Source organism: Hypanus sabinus, chromosome 6, assembly GCF_030144855.1.
Source record: "Hypanus sabinus isolate sHypSab1 chromosome 6, sHypSab1.hap1, whole genome shotgun sequence".
NCBI lineage: Eukaryota > Metazoa > Chordata > Chondrichthyes > Myliobatiformes > Dasyatidae > Hypanus > Hypanus sabinus.
The window spans coordinates 177,057,710-177,080,936 of record NC_082711.1 but is presented as its reverse complement, the minus strand read 5'-3'; the positions used below and the strand labels follow the sequence as shown (position 1 = coordinate 177,080,936).

At 41.5% G+C, this 23,227-nt stretch overlaps 1 protein-coding gene across 3 annotated transcripts in view; it reads left to right on the top strand.

The window, feature by feature from the left end:
- The window catches only part of bcas3 (BCAS3 microtubule associated cell migration factor), a 915,794-nt gene that overhangs the window by 293,468 nt on the left and 599,099 nt on the right, over nucleotides 1-23,227 (top strand). For all 3 annotated transcript variants that reach the window (XM_059973657.1, XM_059973655.1, XM_059973656.1), the window contains exon 14: nucleotides 20,500-20,633. In XM_059973657.1, coding sequence (XP_059829640.1) covers nucleotides 20,500-20,633 — 134 coding nt within the window. The remainder of the gene's footprint in view (nucleotides 1-20,499; nucleotides 20,634-23,227) is intronic.

Here is a 23,227-nt window from a genome sequence, read left to right as displayed (position 1 = left end):
TTGAGTGTTTCATGTGTGATGGATTTAAGTAATGAGTTTCATCAAATACTAATATTAGAGATCCTCCAGATGCTCATCAAATACTGATTACATTTTCTTCCAGTTTATTTCCTTGATTGTTCTCTTAGGTTTTCTTTTCATGTGTGTTCACAGGATCTACGTGAGCAGCAAGAAAAGTACTAACATCTTTTAGGTAAACTGTAAATGAATAGTTTAGTTAGTTGGGCTTGGCATGACTTAGTCAACCCACAGATACTACTTCCCCACTGTGCTTATGGATTGGAAATTAATGGTTTGCTAGCATTCACACTGAGTTTCCATTCATATCCTCAGCTCTTCCATTAATATCCCTGTTGATAAAAGGATTCAGTGAAGTTTTAATGGATTAGTGGGGTGGCCCTTGTTTTATATTGAGACTGAAGTAAAAGCTCTCTTTGCTTTACTTCCTTCGGATTCAGATTTATTTATTGCAAGTTCATTGAAGCATATAGTGAAATATATCATTTGCGCCAACAACCAACACATTCAGTGATGTACTAAGGATAGCCCTCAAGTTTCACCATACATAGCATATCCACCATACGTCTGCTGATTTCTTTTTTAATTGCAGAAATTAAGAAGAGAAATACTGAATTTAATTCAGGTATATTGATTTGGAATTCAGATTGCCATGTGTAATCAACTATGTTGAGCAGAGACACTGAAAACTGCCAGCACGGCAAAATAGCGTATACTTTAAGAAGTGGTCAAGTGGTGTGGCAGTGGAAATTATCATTTCCAGTCATTAGTACAGGAGCCTGAAGAGACGCACTCAATGTTTTAAAAATATCTTCCTCTCCATCATCAGATTTCTGAATGATATCCATAAGCACTATCTCACTACTTTTGTAATTAATAGCAGATTTTATGTCTACCACAGTACTGCTGCTACAGTACTACAAATTTCATGACATTTGTCAGTGATTCAGATTCTGATTCCAATAGCTTTGCTTCTCCTAAGACTTATTTTCTATGGGACTGGATGGTTTTGTTCCAATTTCAATCCAACGAAAACCTCTCGTGGCTTTGAGTTAGCAATCCGCAGTGTAAACATAGAAACATAGAAAACCTGCAGCACAATACAGGCTCTTCAGCCCACAATGCTGTGACAAACATTTACTTATTTTAGAAATTACCTAGGGTTACCCATACCCCTCTATACTTTAAATAGTTTTCTCCATAGACCACTAATAGTACATGCAGTAGGTGATTACTTTTAGGCCATGAAAATTCATTGATTGAAATATGAACCTACAAATGAAAAGTGGAGTCAAACAAATTTCAGTTTTTCTGACTATTTAGGGTAGAGAGTGGAAAGATAAATGTGGTACCTCCAAGCTTAGAGTCATAAAACACTAGAGCACAGAAACAGTCCTTTTGACCCATCTAGCCTGTGGCGAACCATTGATCTGCCTAGTCCCACCCACCTGCACCTGGGCCATATCACTCCATACCTCTCTCATCCATGCACCTGTCCAAATTTCTCTTAAATGGTGAAATCAACCCTGCATCCACCACTTGCGCTGGCTGCTTGTCCCTCTTACCGCCCTCTGAGTGAAGAAATTCACCCTTAAGCATTTCACCTTTCACCCTTAACCCATGACCTCTAGTTATATTCTCACCCATCCTCAGTGGAAAAAGCTTGCTTATATCTACCCTATATATACCCCTCATAACTTTGTATACCTCTATCAATTCTCCCCTCAGTCTTCTATGTTCCAGGGAATAAAGTCCTAACCTATTTAACCCTTCCCTATAACTCAGGTCCTCAAGTCCCGGCAACTTTTCTCTGCACTCTTTCAATCTTATTTAAATCGTTCCTGTAGGTAGGTGACCAAAGCTGCACACAATACCTCAAATTAGGCTGCAACAATGTCATGCAATTTCAACATATCACCCCAAATCCTATCCTCATGCATTGATTTGAAGGCCAATGTGCTGAAAGCTTTTTTGATTGCCCTGTACACCAGTGACACCATTTTCACAGAATTATGAATCTGTATCCCAGATCCCTGTGTACTATCACACTCCTCAGTGCCATACCACTCACCGTGTAAGACCTACTATGGTTGGTCCTCCCAACATGTGACACTTCACACTTGTCTGCATTAAATTCCATCTGGTATTTTTCAGCCCATTTTTCCAGCTGATTCAGATCCAACTGCAAACTTTGGTAGTCTTCCTCACTATTCATTACACCCCAATCTTGGTGTCATCTGTAAATTTGCTGATCTAGTTTACCACATTATCATCCAGATCTTTGATGTAGATGACAAGCAATAACACACCCAGCACCGATCTCTGTAGCACACCACTAGTCACAGGCATCCAGTCAGAGAGGCAACCATCCACAATTAGTTCCTGGCTTCTATGAAGCCAGTGTCTAAACCATTTTGAATGCCAAGCGACTGAACCTTCTTGACTAACCTCCCATTTGGGACGTTGTCAAAGGCCTTGCTAAAGTCCATGAAGACAACAACTACTGCCTTGCTTCATCCACTTTCCTGAGAACTTCCTCAGAACACTCTATAAGATTGGTTAGAATCAACTTGCTATGCACAAATCCATGTTGACTATTCCTAAGCAGCCCCTGTCTATCCAAATTCTTTTATACAATATCCCATCCCTTAGAAAACCTTCCAATAACTTTTGCACTACTGATATCAGGCTCACCTGCCTATAATTTCCTGGCTTATTCTTGAAGACTTTCTGAAGCAAAGGAACAACATTAACTATCCTCCAGTCCTCTGGCATCTCATCTGTGGCTAAGTGTGTTTTAAATATCTCTGCTAGGGCTCCTGCAATTTCTGCACCAGCCTCCTATAGGCTCCAAGGGAGCACCTTATCAGGTGCTGGGGATTTATTCACTCAAACACCACCTGTACTCTGTATAGGGTCTATGACTCACTGTCGCTTTTTCTCACACCTATAGCCACTGTGTCTGTTTCCCAAGTAAATACAGATTCAAATCATCCATTCAGCTCTCCCACATCTTTCAGCTCCATGAATAGATTACTGTTCTGATCTTCTGGAGGACCTTTGCTATCCTTTTGTTTTTGATACTGTACATCTGTAAAAGCCCTTGGGATTCTCCTTAACCTTGTCTACTAGAACAGCTTTCTGTCTTCTTTTAGCCCTCCTGATTTCCTTCTGTTCTCCTGCATTTCTTATATTCTTCAAGTGTGTCATTTGTTCCTGTCTGCCTATACCTGCTGTGCACCTCCTCCTTGTTCTTAACCAGGGTCTCAAAATCACTCAAAAACCCAAGATTCTATAATCTGTTATCCTTGCCTTTTATACCATAAGACCATACGTTATAGGAGCAGAATTAGGCCATTTGGCCCATCAAGTCTGCTCCACTATTTTATAAAGGCTGATCCAATTTTCCTGTCAGCCTCAATGTCCTGCCTTCTCACCATATCCCTTCATGCCCTGACCAATCAAGAATCTATCAACCTATGCCTTAAATATACAATAAAGACTTGGCCTCCACGGATGACTGTGGCAAAGAATTCCACAGATACACCCCTCTCTGGCTAAAGAAATTTCTCCTCATTTCCATTCAAAAAGTGTGCCCCTCTATCTATGGCTATGTCCTCTGGTCTTAGACTCTCCCACCATTGGAAAAATCCTCTCCATATTCACTCTACAAGGCCTATTACAAACCTAATTGATAGGTTTCAATGCGGTCACCCCTCATTCTTCTGAATTCTAGTGAGTACAGACCCAGGACCAACAAATGCTCTTCATATGACAAGCCATTCAACTCCGGAATCATCTTTGTGAATCTCCTTTGAACCCTTTCTAGTTTCTGCACATCCTTTCTAAGATAAGGGGCCAAAACCTGCTTACAATCCTCCAAATGAGGTCTCACCAGTGCTTTATAAAGTTTCAACATTACATCCTTGCTTTTATATTATAGACCTCTTGGAACGAATGCTAACATTGCATTTGTCTTTCTCACCACAGACTCAACCTGTAGATTAACCTTTATGGAAGGTTTAGAAAATAATCAACCCTTTCATTTGTTCTACCAAAGTGCATGACCATAGATTCTCTATGCTGTATTCCATCTGTCATTTCTTTACCTATTCTCTGAATCTGTCTAAGTTCTTCTGTACCCTCTCTACTTCCTCAAAGCTACCTGCCCCTCCACCTATCATCACATCGTCTGCAACTTTTCAACAAAGCCATCAATTCCATCATCAAATCATTGACATATATCGTAAAAAGAATCAGTCTCAGCACAGACCCCTGTGGAACACCACGAGTCACCAGCAGCCAGCCTGAAAAGCTCCGTTTATTCTTTGCCTCTTGCCAATCAGTCACTGCTTTATCCATTCTAGAATCTTCCCTGTAATACCATAAAAAGGCACCTCTTTAAAGGCCTTCTGAAAATCTAAGTACACAACATCAACCGATTCTCCTCTGTCTACCCTGCTTGTTATTTCTTTAAAGGATTCTAACAGATTTATCAGGCAAGATTTTTCCTTGAGGAAACCATGCTGACAATGTTGAAGAACTCCTCTGATGAAAGGTTTCAGTCCGAAACGTCATCACTACCTTCTCCCATAGATGCTGTCTGGCCTGCTGAGTTCTGCCAGCATTTTGTGTTTTTTATTTATTTCCAGCATCTGCAGATTCACTCGTGTTGCATGCTGACAATGGCCTATTTTATCATGTGCTTTCAAGTACCCTGAGACTGTATGCTTAATAATTGACTCCAACATCTTCCTAACCACTGAGTTCAGACTAACTGGTCTGTTGCTTTCTTTCTTCTACCTTGTTCACTTCTTGAAGAGTGGAAGGACGTTTGCAATTTAACCGTCTTCTGGAACCATTCCAGAATCTAGTGATTCTTGAAAGATCATTGCTAATGCCTCCATGATCTCTTCAGCCACCTCTTTCAGATCTCTGGGCTGTACACCATCTGGTCCTGGTGACTTATCTACCTTTAGACCTTTCCGTTTCCCAAGAATCTTCTCTCTAGCTATGATAACTTTATAGACTTCATGCCCCCTGACACCTGGAACTCCCACTATACTACTAGTGCCTTCCACAGTGAAGACTGATGCAGAATACTTATTCAGTTTGTCTGCAATTTCGTTGTTCCCCCATTACTGCCTCTCCAGCATCGTTTTCCAGTGGTCTGATATCCATTCTTGCCTCCCTTTTATACTTTATATATTTGAAGAAACCTTTGGTGTCCTCTTTAATATTATTGCCTAGCTTACATTTGTAATCCATCTTTACCTTCTTAATGACTTTTTAGTTGCCTTTTGTTGGTTTTTAAAAGTTTCCCAATCCTCTTACTTCCCACTGATTTTTCTCTATTATATGCCCTCTCTTTGGCTTTTATGTTGGCTTTGACTTTTCTTGTCAGCCATGGTTTTGTCATCTGTCTTTTAGAATACTTCTTCTTAGAGATATATATATCCTGTGCCTTCTAAATTGCTTCTAGAAGTTCCATCTATTGCTGTTCTATTTCCATCCCTGCCAGTGTTCTTTTCCTATCAATTCTGGCCAATACTTCTCTCATGCCTCTGTAATTCCCTTTACTTCCACTGTAATACTGATACATCTGACTTGAGCTTCTCCTTTTCAAATTTCAAAGTTTTCAAAGGTACATTTAATGTCAGAGAAATGTATACAATATACATTCTGAAATGCTTTTTCTTCGCAACCATCCATGAATACAGAGGAGTGCCCCAAAGAATGAATGACAGTTAAATGTTAGAACCCCAAAGTCCCTCCTGCACGTAAGCGGCAACAAGCAACGATCCCCCTCCCCACACCGGCAAAAAAAAGCATCGGCACTCACCACTGAGCACTCAAGTATGAGCAAAGCAACAGCAAAGACACAGACTTGCAGTACTCCAAAGACTACGCGTTCACCTGGTATTCGACATACCACAGGTCCTCTCTCTCTCCTTAATAAGGGAGAAAGAGGTGTCTCCGTTTCACAGCAAGTGGGGAGGCATAACAAACAACTTGCTGGTTTACGATGTTAAAAATCCGTTGCATCGCTTTTTCCAAGCTCTTTGTCCAAAGATCTCAGGTCTTTGGGGGACACAGCCAAAGATCTTCCGGCTCCCACGACGCACCAGTCTGGGACACCAACCTTCAATCAGCCCATCTCCAGAGCCCTGAGATCCTAGGCTGCCAAAGGTGAGCTAAACTCTTAGGCTGCGCCCTTGGCGTGTCGGAGAGTGCGTCCCATTCCCACAAAGAACAAAAGTCAGCATGTAACTCCAAGTCAGGGTCTTCAAAAGAACCCTGAAAGGGAAAAAAAGAGATATTAGAGATGGAAATAGAGCTGCTTCCGAAGATACAAGCAAAGGAGTCGCAGTTTAGCGCCATCTTGACTAAGCTCCGCCCTCCAAATTTCAGGCTGAATTCGTTCATGTTATGATCACTTGCCCCTGAGGGTTCTTTTACCTGAAGACGCCTAATGAATTCTGGTTCATCGCATTACACCCAATCCAGAATAGCTGATCACCTAGTGGACTCAACCATGAATGACTCTAAAAAGCCATCTTGTAGGGACTTATCAACAGAGCAACACTGCCCCCTCTGCCTTCCCATCTATCCTGTTGATACAGTGTGTATCCTTGGACATTAAGCTCTCAGGTATAATCTTTCTGCCACGATTCAGTGATGGCTACAACATCATACCTGCCAATCCGCAACTCTGCTGCAGGTTCATCAGAATCAGAATCAGATCAGGACACGTGTCATGAAATTTGTAAACTTAGCAGCAGCAGTTCAATGCAATGCATAATATAGAAGAAGAAAAAGTAAAAATAAATAGAAGTTAAACGTCTTAATCTGCATATTCTGACAGGAACGTACAAATTCTGTACTCTCAAGATTTCGGTTTTGAAGGCCTCCCACTTGCACCTTTGCCACAATACAACCTACGCCATCCACACTTGCCGGATCCTTTGTACTACCATCAACATTGGCCTTTCTCTAACAGAGTCTCTAGTTTCGGACCAGACCTGTTCTTTTCCAGAATTACCTTGAAACTAATGGTATTATGATTGCTAGATGCAAATTTTCCTATACACAAACTTCTGTCACCTGCCCTGTCTCATTCCCGAATAGGAGGTCTAATATTGCACACTGTTTAGCTGGGACTTCTATGTACTGATTAAGGAAACATTCCTAAACATATTTGACAAACTCTTTCCCATCCAGCCCTTTTACAGTATGGGAGTCCCAGTCAATATGTGGTAAGTGGAAATCATCTACTATAACCATCTTATGTTTTTTGCAACAGTCTTCAATCTCAACAAATTTGCTCTTCTAAATCCCGCAGTCTTGGGTCATCTATAATCCCATTAACATGGTCATACCTTTCTTATTCCTCAGTTCTACCCATAAAGCTTCACTATATAAGCTCTCCAGTCTGCTGTGACTGAGCACTGCCGTAACGTTTTCCCTGACTAGCAATGGCAAACTTTCCTGTTTAATTCCCTCCCACTCTATCAGGTCTAAAGCAACGAAACCCCAGAACATTGAGCTGCCAGTCCTACCCCTCCTGCAACCAAGTCTCACTTATGGCCACAGTGTCACAATTCCTATTTCTAGCTTCATTAGCATGTGGCACAAGTAGCAATCCTAAAATCACAACATTGGAGGTCCTGACCTTTAACTTAGCACCTAATTCCCTGGTTTCACTTTGCAGGACCTCATCACCCATCCTACCCATGTCATTGGTACCATCGTGGACCATGACCTTTGGCTGCTCACCCTCCCATGTAAGAATGCTGTGGACTTGACCCAATTTCCCTTAGGATCAATAAAGTATGTCTGTCTGTTGTCCCTGATCCCGAGTCCCAGGAGGCAACAAACAAACTTCAGGAAACCTGTTCACAGAACCTCCTTTCTGTTCCCCTAACTAGCAAATCCCTTTTCACTACAGCTTGCCTCTTCTCTCCCCTTCCCTTCTGAGCCACACATCCAGACTCAGTGCCAGAGAGCTGCTTGCAGTGGCTTCTCCGTGGTAGGTCATCCTTCCCCTCCAACAGTATCTGGAATGGTTATACCTAATATTGAGGGGAACAGCCACAGGGGTACTCTACACTGGCTACCTATTCTTTTTTCATCTCCTGACAGTCAGCCAGGTACTGCCTCCCGCAACCTAGGGGTGATTATTTCCCTGCAGTTCTTATCTATCGCCTCCTTATTCTCCCATATGAGCTGAAGATCATCGAGCTGCAGCTCCAGTTCCTTAACATGTTCTCTAATAAGCTGCAGCTTGGTGCATTTGATGCAGATGTAGTTATCAGGAGGACTAAAGGTCTCCCAGACTTCCCACATCTTACACAAGGAACATACCACTAACTCTGAACATATTCTCAGTGCACTAGCTATGCACTAACAGAAATAAAAACTTACAGTGCTTCCCAAGCCTGTAGAACTGGACCACTCTTAACACTGCTCCACTCACCTAACAGCCACTCTGTGTACACCACCTTTCTTTTTTATTAGCTCAAATAAGACTTGCCGTTTTCAAACAGCTCTCAAGCTGTCGTTCTCTCACTCGCTACTTCAAACAGTGACTCACTCTGACAAAAGGTGCTGTTTTCAAATGGCTCCCACCCTGCGGGATACACTGGGAGGGCCAGAAGGGCCTGTTTTGCACAGCATGTCAATAAATAAGTAATGAATGTCATTCTCTCATTCGCTACTTCAAAACAGTGACTCACTCCTGATGAGACTCGCAGTTAGTGGATGACACAAAGCTGGGTGAGAGAATGAACGTTAAGGAGGATAGAGAAGCCCTAGGTTGGTTTAGACAGATTGAGGAAATGGTATAATGGGGCTAACCACTTTGTTTTCAATAGAATAAAGAAAGGTGATAGATTCAGAATCAGAGTCAGGTTTAATATCTCTGACATATATCAGGAAATTTTGTTTTGTGGCAGCAGCAGAGTCCAATACATATGATATAAATTATAATTAAAAATAAGAAATGGGCACCACAGTAGCGTAGCAGTGAGTGCTAATACAGCTTGGGGCATTCCAGAATTCGTCATTCAAAAATGTTGCCACCCTGTAAGGAGTTGCTGTACATCCTCCCCATGGAATGTGTGTTTTTTCTCTGGGTGCTTTCGTTTCTGCCCACGTCCAGAAATGTATTGGGTAGGTTAATTGGCCATTGTAAATTGCCCCATGATTAAGTTAATTAGGTTTGTCAGGGGTTGCTGGTGTGCTGTGATGAAGGAATGAAGGGCCTACCAGCCACCTAAGTAAATAAATGGGCTGGCGAATAAATAAATAATTAAGTGGGCACATACATATATTCACACGTGTGTGTGTGTGTGTGTGTGTGTGTGTGTGCACACACATTTCTTTAATTAGTGCAAAAAAGGAGCAAAAATAGTGAGGTAGTAGTGTTTATGGGTTCATTGTCCATTCAGAGATCTGATGGTAGAGGGTAAGAAGTTTTTCCTAAAACATTGAGTGTGTGCCTTCAGGCCCCTGTACCTTTTCCCTGATAGTAGAAATGAGAAGAGAGCATGTCCCAGATGGTAGAGGCCCTTACTGCTGGATACCTCTGTTTTGAGGCATTGCCTTTTTTAAGATTGGAAAAGGGGGATATTCTCTTTGTGCACTAGTCATTGAAGGTAAACATGCAGCAGGCACGTGAGAAGCAGAATGTACGCTGGCCTTCTTAGTGTGAGAAGATTTTGAGTATTAGAGCAGGAATACCTTCATGCAATTTTGTATGGATGGCCTTGGTGAAACCACATCTTGAGTATTGTTTGCAATTTAGGCCCTCTTTAAAAACAGCTATGGAGGAAGTCCAGGAAAGGTTCACCAAACTAATTCCTGGGATGGTTGAGTGATATATGAAGAAGGATTAGGTCAAATAGGTGTATGTGTACTACAGTTTAGAAGATTGAGAGAGATTCATGAAAGCATACAAAATTCCAACAGGACTAGATAGATTAAATGATGTCCAGGGCTATGGATAAGGGTTAAGCTATTTAATAATGAAACGAGACAGAATGTCTTTGCCCAGAGTGCACTGAACACGTAATGTTCTCTATTACAGAAAGCAATTGAAGGGCGATCATTAAATATATTCAGGAAGGAGTTGAATAATTTTTTTAGATATGAGAATGCGGTTGAGAGGAAAAATAAATTGCCTGTGATCGAATGATGGAGCAGGCTCAATGGGCCAAATGGCTTAATTTTGCTCCTATGTTCGATGGTCTTATGGGGAGAAAGCTGGACAGGGAACTGTAGTATTTATGGCAACACACGCAAAATGCTAGAGGAATTCAGCAGTTCAGGCAGCATCTATAAAGAGGAATAAATAGTTGATGTTTTGAGCCAAGACAGAGACCTTTCATCAGGATTGGAAAGGAAGGAGGAAGGAGTCAGAATAAGAGTGAGTGAGTGTAGTTGTTATTAATAATCTTCAATGGTGAAGAGGGTCAAAGAATCAAATGAACTACTGCTCTTTTCTATATTGCAAAGCACAAACTTTTAAAGGCATTAAAATTGTTTCAAATTTTCAAACCCACTTTAAATTACAGCTGAACTTCAGATGCATGTCAAATATATAACCTATCATAAGGATCTGTAGTCTTAAATCTAACACTCCTAGGATGCCTGGAATTACTTTGCATTTATATTATATGGCTAGCAATTTTTCATTGTTCCTTCAAGTATCCAGCCTGTGTGGCCAAAAGCCTAAATAAAATTCCTTTCAAGTTTCTCACTCATTTTGGTTCAAAATTATACACTAATGTGAGACACTGTAGTTTTCACCAGCTTCTGAGGAACACTTAGAGCCACTAGCATTTTCATCCCACCCTGTAGGCCAACCCTCATCTATCAAACCCAGGCTGGAGAGGAAACACCCAGACAAACACACCACAACGCTTCAACTTCCAATCTCCCTGTGCTTCCGCTTCCACAGCCTATAATTAGAAACCCTTCTCTTCCGCTTATTCCCTCTTGACGCAAATGCTTTTTGTGGCTTGGCACCTCGTCGGGGCGTGGGTTAGTTTATGGCCGGTGCTGTGTCTGGTTCAGTGTTTACAGACTCTGTTACAGCATAAACAGCACTTTCTAATTCTATAACCATGTCTTTCCCTTTCTACACAGATGATCTCAGTTTTGCTTTTTACCCACCCCTTTTCCACTAAGTAGCTTTTTTTGTCTTAAGTAATTGGTGTGAAGAACGGGAAGCGGTAAATTGGAGTGAAGTAAGCTATTGCCTTCTCAGTCAAAATACATTTCCATTGATTGAAACCAATTAGCTGTTCTACACAAGATAAGCATCAGCGGACTTTTTCTTCTGGTGTGACTTCCCCCACTTTTTTGTATTAGATAAGCAAACTAAACAACAAAGCAACCACTAACAATCAGATTTATGCCAACCACACCCTTGATGTTGCAGAATTTCAAAGAAAAAATGATCGTCAGGAACATTTCACTAATGACACGTGTGCTATGTTGTGTTAACAGCAGTGTGTGGGGAGGGGTTTCAAATATAGCTGCTAGCTTTAGAACACGTATCAAAAAGGCTACAAGCATGCTGGGAGTTCTCAAATACAAGTGTTTAAGCAAAAATAATTAATAGAGTTTTGCTTGTTTCCATTTGATGACTTGGGCACAAAGGAAAAAAAATTACCGCTGAAGGGATCAGTAAATGGTGTTTCTAGGGTTGCCCCCTTGAACTGATGCAGTGCTGGGAATTCTCTGCAAATATTGAATCAAAATCAGGTTTGATATCACTGGCATACAGTATGTCATGAAATCTGTTGTTTTGCAGCAGCAGTACATAATAATAAAAACTATAAATTATAATAAGGAGTATCTTAAAATATTAAATAAGTATTGCAAAATAGTATTGACCTCTTTTGCACATTCGATGGTTGTCGGTCTTTCCAGATGAGACAACATTTCACCTGCAAATCTGTTTCCAGTGCTCCTGATGCAGCTTCCTCTATATTGGTGAGACCCGTCGTAAATTGGGGGGCTGCTTCATTGAGCACCTCCACTCCATTTACCAAAAGTAGAACTTCCTGGAGGCCAAGCATTTTAATTCTGATTCCAACTCCCATTCCATGGTCTCCGCTTGTGCTAAGATGAGGGTACTCTCAGGGAGGAGGAAGAACACCTTCCATTCTGTCTGGATAGCCTCCAACTCGATGGCATGAATATCGATTTGTCCTACTGGTAAATTTTTTCCCTCCCCTCTCTCTCCTCCTATTTAGGGCCCTAAACAGTCCTTCCAGGTGATGCGACACTTCACCTGTGAGTCTGTTGGGGTCATCTACTGTATCGGTGCTCTGGGTGTAGCCTCCAGTGTATCAGAGAGACCTAACGTAGATTGAGAGACCGCTTTGCCAAGCAGTTATGCTCTATCCGCCAGAAAAAGTAGGATCTCCTGCTGGCCACTGATTTTAATTCTGTTTCCCGTTCGCATTCCAACATGTCAGTCCATGGCCTCCTCTATCACTGCAGTGAGGCCAGGCTCAGGTTGGAGGAGCAACACTTTATTGCTCGATGACATAGACATCGATTTCTCAGACTTCCAGTAATTGTCCACCCCTCCCCCCATCCCCCCTTCACCACTCCCCATTTCCGGTTTCACCTATCACCTGCTACGTTATACTTCTTCCTCCCCTGCCCCTCCTTTTTACACTAACTTCTCATCTTCTTTCTCCAGTCCTGATAATGGGTCTTGGCCCGAAACGTCGACTGTTTGCCATCTTTCATGGATGCTGCCTGGTCTGCTGAGTTCCTTCAGCAATTAGTGTGTGTTGCTTGGATTTCCAGAATCTGCAGATTTGCTCTTGTTTATAATTTAGATATGCCCAGATGTAATTCGGCACTTTCCAAACCCTCTCAGCATTATAAAGTGTTTTAATGACTAATATGCAATTATGTAGCACAATTCACAACTTTAGCACATTTCAGAATGCCTTGCACGTTATGAAGGACCCTTGAAATTTATTCACTGGTGTTAACTAAGAAATATAGTAGTCAGTTTGCACAGCAGGATACCTCAAGCAACAAAATGGAAAAGACCAGACGATCATTGCTTGAGAAATGAATGTTGGTTAGGAAACTGGAAAGAAGTTGTGCTTCAGTGGGTCTAGATATTCCACTAATGCGGCACTACATAATTCTAAATGCAAGCCCTCAATGTTCAAAGAGGACAACTGAAGTAGAAGTAAGAGCGTGCAGAGCTTCCTGGCCAGACTTAACGGGGGAGATGCTGTACCGCCACCTGGTATGGATTATCACTGTGTTTACCACATTTCCCTCATTAGCTTTTGTGCTGCATTTTGCCTCTTGTTGGCATGTGCACATTCTTTAGCTGGTAACTGCCACTAACAGGTTTCATTTATCTCTCAATCAGCATATCCTCCACTGTCCAAGCATTGTGCTAGTGATACACAGCCAGACTGAGATTATGGGAAAAAAACCAGTTCAGCAGGAACCGTCTGATTAAATCTACTTTCTGGGATCATGAATAAGATTTTTGTCATTTATGAATTTATTTTTTCTGAGTAGCATAACAGAATTATATTAAATCTTGGTTCCTGTTACCATGGTATTGCTTGAGCCATTTTGAAAGTACAGTTGAATAAATAAGTTCTTCAGTATTCTGACATCACAACTTTTTGAAGTAATGTTATTTTCATAGCTAGAATAACTGTTTACAGCAATCCTTTACCTTAATAATGTTAATTTTTCTAAAATGTAATTCAGAGACAACATTTAAAAACACATTTCAATTTAGTAATGGCATCTGCAGCTCAGTAACAGGGCATTCAGCCAGCTGGTTTATACTCAGTGGCCACTTTATTAGGTATACCTGTACATCTGCTTGTTAATGCAAATATCTAATCAGCCAATCATGTGGCAAAGAATAAAAACAGGCAGACATTGTCAAGCGGTTCAGTTGTCATTCAGACCAAACATCAGAATGAGGAAGAAATATGATCTAAGTGATTTTGACCGTGCAATGATTAGTGGTGCCAAACGTGGTGGAATGAGTATCCCAGAAACTGCTGATCTCCTGAGATTTTCACCTACAACAGTCTCTATTTTACAGAGAATGATACGAGAAACAAGAAAAAGTCCAATGACTGGCAGCTCTGTGGGCGAAAATGCCTCGTTAATGAGAGAGGTCAGAGGAGAAAGGCTAGATTGATTAAAACTGACAGGAAGGCGAATTACAACAGTAGTGTGCGGAAGAGTATCTCTGAATGCAAAACAGATCAAATCTTGAAGTGGATGGGCTACAGCAGCAGAAGACCATGAGCATGCAGTCAGTGGCCTGCCTCAATGACTATCATCCAGTTGCTCTAACATTCACACTGATGAGGTTCTTTGAGAGGTTGGTGATGAACGAATGAACTGCTGTCGGAGAAGCGTTTTGGATCCACTCCAGTTTGCCTACATGAGCAACAAGTCCACAGCAGATGCCATTACATTGGCTCTTCACTCAACCCTGGAACATCTGAATAGCAAAGATGCACACATGAGGATGCTCTCCACTGACTACATACAGCTCAGCATTAAAAACCACCATCCTCTCAAAACTAATCAATAAGCTTCAAGACCTTGACCTCAATACCTCCTTCTGCTCTTGGATCCTTGATTTCCTCATTTTTAGACCCTACTCAGTTTGGATTGGTAACATCTCCTTTGTGATCTCCAACAGCACAGGGCTGAGAGCTTGGGCCCCTCTCTACTTGCTTTACACTAATGACTGCATGGCTAAGGACAGCTCCAATGCCATATTCCAGTTTGCTGATGACACCACTGTTGTAGGCTGAATCAAAGGTGGTGATGAATCAGCATATAGGAGAGAGATTGAAAATCTGGCTGAGTTCTGCCATAAAACAATCTCTTACTCAATGTCAGCAAGACTAAGGAGATGATTATTGACTTCAGGAGGAGGAAGCCAGAGTTCTATGAACCAGTCCTCAGCAGGGGATCAGAGGTGGAGAGGGTCAGCAAGTGTTATTATTTCGGAGGACCTTTCCTGGGTCCAGCATATAAATACAATTATGAAGATTTGAGCACATCTACATGAAATGTTGTTGCAGGAAAGGGGCATCCATCATCAGGACCCCCACCACCCAGGACATGCTCTCTTCTCATTGCTGCCATCGGAAGAAGGTACAGGACCCTCGGGCCTCACACTCATCCGGTTTAGGAACCCATCAACCATCGGGCTCTTGAACCAAAGGAGATAACTTCACTCAACTTCACTTGCTCCATCATTGAAATGTCCACAGCCTATGGACTGACTTTCAAGTACTCTTCATCTCACGTTCTCAATACTTATCACTCAACAGATGACGCCATTGCCACCACCCTCCACCTGGCCCTAACCCACCTGGACAAAAAGGACACATACGTTCGGATGCTGTTCATAGACTTCAGTTCAGCATTCAACACAATCATCCCTCAGAAACTAATTGGAAAGATGAGCCTACTGGGCCTGAACACCTCCCTCTGCAACTGGATCCTAGACTTCCTGACTGGGAGACCTCAGTCAGTCCGGATCGGGAGCAGCATCTCCAACACCATCACACTGAGCACGGGGGCCCCCCCAAGGCTGTGTGCTCAGTCCACTGCTGTTCACTCTGCTGACCCACGACTGCGCTGCAACACACAGCTCGAACCACATCATCAAGTTCGCCGATGACACAACCGTGGTGGGTCTCATCAGCAAGAACGACGAGTCAGCTTACAGAGAGGAGGTACAGCAGCTAACGGACTGGTGCAGAGCCAACAACCTGTCTCTTAATGTGAACAAAACAAAAGAGATGGTTGTTGACTTCAGGAGGGCACGGAGCGACCACTCCCCGCTGAACATCGATGGCTCCTCGGTAGAGATCGTAAAGAGCACCAAATTTCTTGGTGTTCACCTGACGGAGAATCTCAGCTGGTCCCTCAACATCAGCTCCATAGCAAAGAAAGCCCAGCAGCATCTCTACTTTCTGCAAAGGCTGAGGAAAGTCCATCCCCCCCCACCCCCCCATCCTCATCACATTCTACAGGGGTTGTATTGAGAGCATCCTGAGCAGCTGCATCACTGCCTCGTTTGGAAATTGCACCATCTTGGATCGCAGGACCCTGCAGCGAATAGTGAGGTCAGCTGAGAAGATCATCGATGTCTCTCTTCCCTCCATCACGGACATTTACATTACACACTGCATCCGCAAAGGAAACAGCATTATGAAGGACCCCACGCACCCCTCATACAATCTCTTCTCCCTCCTGCCATCTGGGAAAAGGCTCCAAAGCATTCGGGCTGTCACGACCAGACTATGTAACAGTTTCTTCCCCCAAGCCATCAGACTCCTCAATACCCAGAGCCTGGACTGACACCTCACTGCCCTATTGTCCTGTTTATTATTTATTGTAATGCCTGCACTGTTATTGTGCACTTTATGCAGTCCAGTGTAGGTTTGTAGTCTAGTGTAGCTTTCTCTGTGTTGCTTTTTTACGTAGTTCAGTCTAGTTTTTGTACTGTGTCATGTAACACCAAGGTCCTGAAAAGCGTCTCATTTTTACTATGTACTGTAACAACAGTTATGGTTGAAATGACAATAAAAGTGACTTGACAACTTGTTTAAAATTATGGTTTTATTATTTTTATATTTGCAGTCTGTTGTCTTTTGCACACTGCTTCAACACCCAAGTTCATGCAGTCTTCCGTTGATACTATTGTTAGTATTTTGTTATGGATTTATTGAGTATCCCTGCAAGAAAATGAATCTCAGGGTTGTATATGGGACATATATGTACTTTGATAATAAATTTACTTTGAACTTTGAGGTGAAGTACCTGATGTGAAGTCTTGGACACTACCTCACTTTTTTAATATACAGTATTTCTGTTCTTGCCCATTTTAAAAAATCTATTCAATATATGTAATTAATTTACTTGTTTATTTATTATTATTTTATTTCATTTATTTTTTTCTTTTCTCTGCTGCTAATTTAACAAATTTCATATCACGTGCCAGTGATAATAATTCTGATTTTGATCCTGGAAAGCCATCAACTAAAAAGCCGTAACTCTCTTTCACTCTCCATATGCTAGATGACTTGAAGTGTTTTTTCCAGCATTTTATGTTTTTATTTTAGTCTTCTCTTAATGTTCCTTGCATACATTGTACAGTGTAACTTTATGTTCCTTCATTCGGTGACCCTGTAATCTCATCTTCGGAGGCTGACACCAGAACTCCCTTCACGAGGGTGAATCCCTGCCAGGTGCCAAGCCATGATGGTGTACCTGTATTGAAAGCCTGTGTTGACCAACTGGCTGGAGTGTTCAAGGATGTCTTGAACCTCTCCCTGTTGCCAGCTGCTTCAAAAGGGCATCAATCATGTCAGTGTCCAAAAGAGCAGGGTAATCTACCTTAACAACTTTGGCCTGGTAGCACTTACATCAAATGTGATGAAGTGCTTTGAGAGATTGTTCATGGCTAGAATACTGTCTGAGCAAGGATCTGTTGCAGTTTCACCACCACCACAACAGGTCTATAGCAAACATAATCGTACTGGCTCTCCACTGGGCTTTGAACCAAATGGACAACAGCACTACCTAAGGCAGGCTTCGATTTATTAACTTCTCTGCGTAAGGAAGTATTCTTGTATCTCTTGTTAGATTTATTCATGACTCTGAGTTCTGAATTCAGAAATGGAAACATCTCTATTCTGACACGATCAATTCCCTTCATTATTTCAAGAACCTCTATTGATTCCTCTTTCAGTTCTTTAATTCTACATATTATACAAGATTAGTTGTGGGTTGAAGATTTTCCAGATTTTGGGATGTAATTTAGGCTAATATTTCCAGTGCAGTGTTGGAGCTGCTATGTTTTGGATGAGTTGTTAAAACCAATGCCTTTATGGTGATTCAGGTTAATGATAAAACTCTTAGACTCTATTCAAAGAGCAGTGCATTTTTCCAGTGTGCTGACTGATTTCTGTCTCCCAGACAACATCATTAAAAGTAAAGTAGTTGATTTTCATTTCAAGACTATGTCTGTTAGATCATTGGACATAAAATGGTTACTACTAATCAGAATGACACTTCAAAGAAGTTAATTGAGAAATGTTTTGCAAAGTCTTGAACTAAACAAGTGATTCTTGTCTGAATACTGTAACTAAATGCTATAGTGATCATTTGGTGCTACTGGAAAGAGAAAATGTATCTTTGCTTGACTGTGATTGCTTCGATGACAAATTGGCAGGTTGCAAACATTTCTTTGTCTAAAGGCAATATTAGAGAGGCTTTCCTCCTTCCTCATCTTTTCCTGGACAGCTTTGAATTTGGTTATCTTAATGATTCACCTTACTCTTCTGGCAGATTTTGCTCAAGTACAAATGGCAGATAAAGCTGGTCCTCCCTCTAGTGCACCTTGTGCCCCTCCTCCTTCCCTTTCTCCCATGGTCCGCTCTCCTATAAGATTCCTTCTTCTTCATTCGTTTACCACTTCCACCTATCCCCTCCCAGCTTCTCAATTCATCCCCTCTCTCCCCATCCATCTACCTTCTCACCTGGTCTCACCTATGACCTGCCAGCTTGTACTCCTTCCCCTCAACCCACCTTCCTTTTCAGTCCTGAAGAAGGGTCTCAGCTCAAAACATCAACTGTTTATTCCATTCTATAGATGCTGAGTTCTTCCGGCATTTTGTTTGTTTGTCAGAATCCGTCATTTCCTTTTCCAGTAGGGTATTTTGCTCTCATAGTCAGGTACTGTGTCAGATTGGTAACTTAATTGTTCAGAAACGTGATTTGTTGCTCCTCTGATTTCGACCTGTTATGCCTCTTATCATTGTATACACCTATGTCAAGTCTCCTCTCATTCTCTTTTTGCTCCAAAGAGAAAAGCCCTAGCTCACTCAACCAATCAGTATAAGACATGCTCTCTAATCCAGGGAACATCCTGGTAAATCTACTCCACACCTTCCACATCCTTCCTATAATGATGTAACCAGAAATGAACATAATATTCCAAGTGTGGGCTAACCAGGGTTTTATTGAGGTGTAATATTACTTTACAATTTTGAGCTCAATCCCTGGACTATTGAAGGCCAACATACCATCCGCTTCCTTAACAATCCTATCAACTTGTGGTAGCTCCTTTTTAATGAAAGTATGGGACAAAAATGCTCCATACATTTTTCTTTCTGTTAAAACAGCTTTCCAAGTGAACCAAGTGCTGTTTCTAATGGCTGGGTGAAGAGGATGTGCAGTAATTTGCTAAATAGCCCAATCATCTGTCATCAGGAGCAAACTTTACGCATTGATCTTAAAGGAATCAGAATCAGGTTTCATATCCCTGGCATATGTCATGAAATTTGTTGTCACGTAGCAGTAGTACAGTGCAATATATAATAATAAAAACTGTAAATTACAGTAAGAAATATTCATGTATTTTTTAAAAAGTGAATTAAATAAGTAGTGCAAAAAGAGATTAAAAAAGCAGCGAGGTAGTGTACATGGGATTAATATCCATTTAGAAATCTGGTAGAAGAGGGGAAGAAACTATTGTTGAGTGTGTGCCTTCAGGCTCCTGCCTCTCTGAGGCAGTGCTCCTTGAAGACATCCTGGATGCTGGAGGGGCTGGAGCCCACTGAGTTCACAACTTCCCTCATTTTGATCCTGTGCAGTGCTCCCCCTCATACCATATGGTGATGCAGCCAGTCAGAATACCCTCCATGGTGCATTTGTAGAAATTTACTAGTCTTTGGTGACATACCAAATCTCCTCAAGGTCCTAATGGAATATCGCCGCTGTCATGCCTTCTTTGTAGCTGTGTCTATATGTTGGGCCAGGATAGATCCTCAAAGATCTTGACACCCAGGAACTTGAAATTGCTCATTCTTTCTATTTCTTATCTCTCGATGAAGGATGTACTAAAATACAAAATAGAAGCAACATTCTTCCAGCTACAGGGGATATTTGCCACTAAAGGAGCAAATGCCTTGAAGATGGAACAAGGGTGAGTGCTCAAAAGAGGTTGTAGGGACCTGGAGTGTCTGTCAGAGAGCAGTGTCCTCAGGATATGTTCTTTTGGCACATGAGGTTGTGAAGGAAGAGCATAAGTACAGTCTTTAAATAGGGTCATAGAGCAAAACAGTAGGGATACGTGTTCATGCCAACAGTCCACTGTGTGAACAAATTGCCCCTCAGTCTCTTTTGAATCTGACCTCTATCACTTTAAACCCACTCTCATGAGTTTTAGACTCCGTTGCCTTGGGGAGGCTGTTACTACCCACTGGGAATAGTGCTGAAACAGTAAAAAATCTTAATTTAATAGTGAAATATTTACTTAACTAGTTTATAGGACCATTTTGTTGTCATTAATTTAGCAATCTAAAACTTTAGTTACAAATGCATGTATACTACTGATGTAATCTCTCATTAATAGATTATTAATGTTAATTTCAGGAATGTTGCTGGTTACCACTGACACACAAGGTCACGACTTTCATGTATTTCGGATCCTGACGCACCCATGCTCATCCTCTCAGAGTGCGGTTCATCATTTGTATACCTTACATCGTGGAGAGACAGAGGCTAAGGTACAGTATGAGCTTAAATGTTAATACTGCTCACTGGAGAGGCTGAAAAAAATTTGTTTGACAGAGTGACTTGTATCTGATTTCATACAGAACAATGGTTTTACATTAAGAGCTGAAATCTCATGCAAATATTTACATGTGCTTGCGGCTAAATAGAGAAATAGATACAGAATATAGAATTCTTGAGCTTCTGCTTGGAAGTATGGGGTCATTTCTTGATGGACAGAAATTCAATTCCCTCTTGGAAGGCACAGATCTCCTTGCAACCTTCAGTCTGAGAATCTGTGATATAGAGTGACGGTCGGTGAGGGATGATTACATATCAGGTGTTGCAGAGGCTGGAGTGTGTTACAAATACTGAGGGATTGAGCTGACATTAGAAGCCACAAAGCTGAAGTCTGAGCAGCTTATCAATGACTTCTAAACAGCCCCTGGTGCGCAGTTCAGCTTTTGGTTTTCTCTGTCATGCATGCACATTTAATTTGCTTGGGCCAATTTATCCCATTTTCAAAGATTCAAAGATTAAAAGTGCATTTGTTATGAACAAATGTGTAAATTATACAACCTTGAGCTTTGTTTGCTTAACAGGCAGTCGCAAAGCAAGGAATCCAAAAGAACAAACACGAGGAAATCTGCAGATGCTGGAAATTCAAACAACAACACACACAAAATGCTGGTGGAACACAGCAGGCCAGGCAGCATCTGTAGGGAGAAGCACGGTCGACGTTTCGGGCCGAGACCCGAGACCCACCAGCATTTTGTGTGTGTTATTGTTTGAACCCAAAAGAACACGATTTTTAAAAATAGCACCAATTCCCCAGAGCCCACAGAGAAAGAAAAATACACAAATCATGCAAGCAACAACAGCAGCATTTAGAACCAAATTGATTCCTTAGATCCCAAACTGCGGAGTAGATCAGATTAGGCCCAAAGCCTCAGTATTCAGTTCATCATATTGGGGAGTGGGAGGGGCAGCAAGTCGCTGCATAGTTCTCAGGCACAAAGCAGAGCAGCCAGAGATCTCCTTTCCATCTCTAGACATTCAACAAGAGACTGGAACTTTTAGAATGTAGTACCTGTGAAATCTACATTAACTACATAGATTTATTACTAGAGGAAAACCCTTCAACCATCTGGTTCCTGAACCAGTATGGAGAACTTCACTCACCTCAACACTGAACAGATTCCACAACCTATGGATGCACTTTCCTAGATTCTACAACTCATGTTCTGGATATCATTCATCTATCTATCTACCTATTTATTATCGTTTGATTTTCTTCGTGTTTGCACAGTTGGACACTGGTTGTTTGTGCATTTTCTCATTGATTTTATTTTATTGAGATACAATGCAGAACAGGCCCTTTTGCCCCTTTGAGCCATGCGCCCAGCAATCCCTGCTTTAACTCTAGCCTAATCACGAGACAATTTACAGTACGTCTTTGGACTGTCGGAGGAAACCCAGGTGGTCACACGAAGAATGTACAACTTCCTTACAGGCACTTGTACTGTAAAGCATTGTGCTAGCCACTGCACTACCATACCACCTCAAAAGAGGAGCTGCTCCTTTGAGCCAGAGTTGAACCATTGACCTAAAGATGACTATATTACCTCTATACTTCTCTGCTTTACCAGCTGACCTGTTGAAGAATTCTATTGTGTATCTTTGTATTTTCAAGAAAACAAATCTCTGGGTATTATGTCATGACATATATTCTTTGATAATAAATTTACTTTGAATTTTGAACTTGCAACTTTCAACTATTTGTACACAGCAATACATTCATCTCTTGTTGCAATGTACAATGATTATTCACAATGTGCAAGGACAGATTCCTCAGGGTATTAGAGGGCACAAGTAGTCCATTTTATCAGTGAGTGGCAGCCAGGTTTGTGTTCTGAAACTATTTTCATTTTGATCATGTACAAACATTTAAAGGCCTGAAACCTATGTTTATCTCTGCACTGAACAAATAGCTTGAATGATAAAACCTGCTTGCTGACGGCAGGGACATGGCTTTATCTACGTGGCTGCCTGACTTTGCTTGTTCTCCTTGTTATAAATTGACCTTTGTCTTTGAATGAATGCAGTGATTAAGAAAAAATGCGCTAACAGCTCAGGCAACTGAAGGTTTCCTAAGAACTTCAAAACTCCCTATCGTCTATATAAGAAAGCCACTCTTGTCTTTATTTCAGAATTTGAATCAGAGTTATTATAACTGCCATAAGACATTTGTATATGACATTGGTGAGGCCTAATTTAGAGTATTATGTGCTATCTTGGTCACCTACCTGTAAGAAAGATATCAATAAGATTGAAAGAGCGCAGAGAAAATTTACAAAGATGTTGCTAGGACTTGAGGACCTGAGTTATAGGGAAGAGTTAAATAGGACTTTATTCCCTGGAATGTAGGACAACAAGGGAAGATTTGATAGAGGCCTACGAAATGATGAAGAGTACAGACAGGATAGATGTCAGCAGGATTTTTCAGCTGAAGTTGGGTGAGATGAGAACTATAGGTCATGGGTTAAGGGTGAAAGGTGAAATGTTTAAGGGGAACATGAGGGAGAACTTCACTCAGAACGTGGGAAAG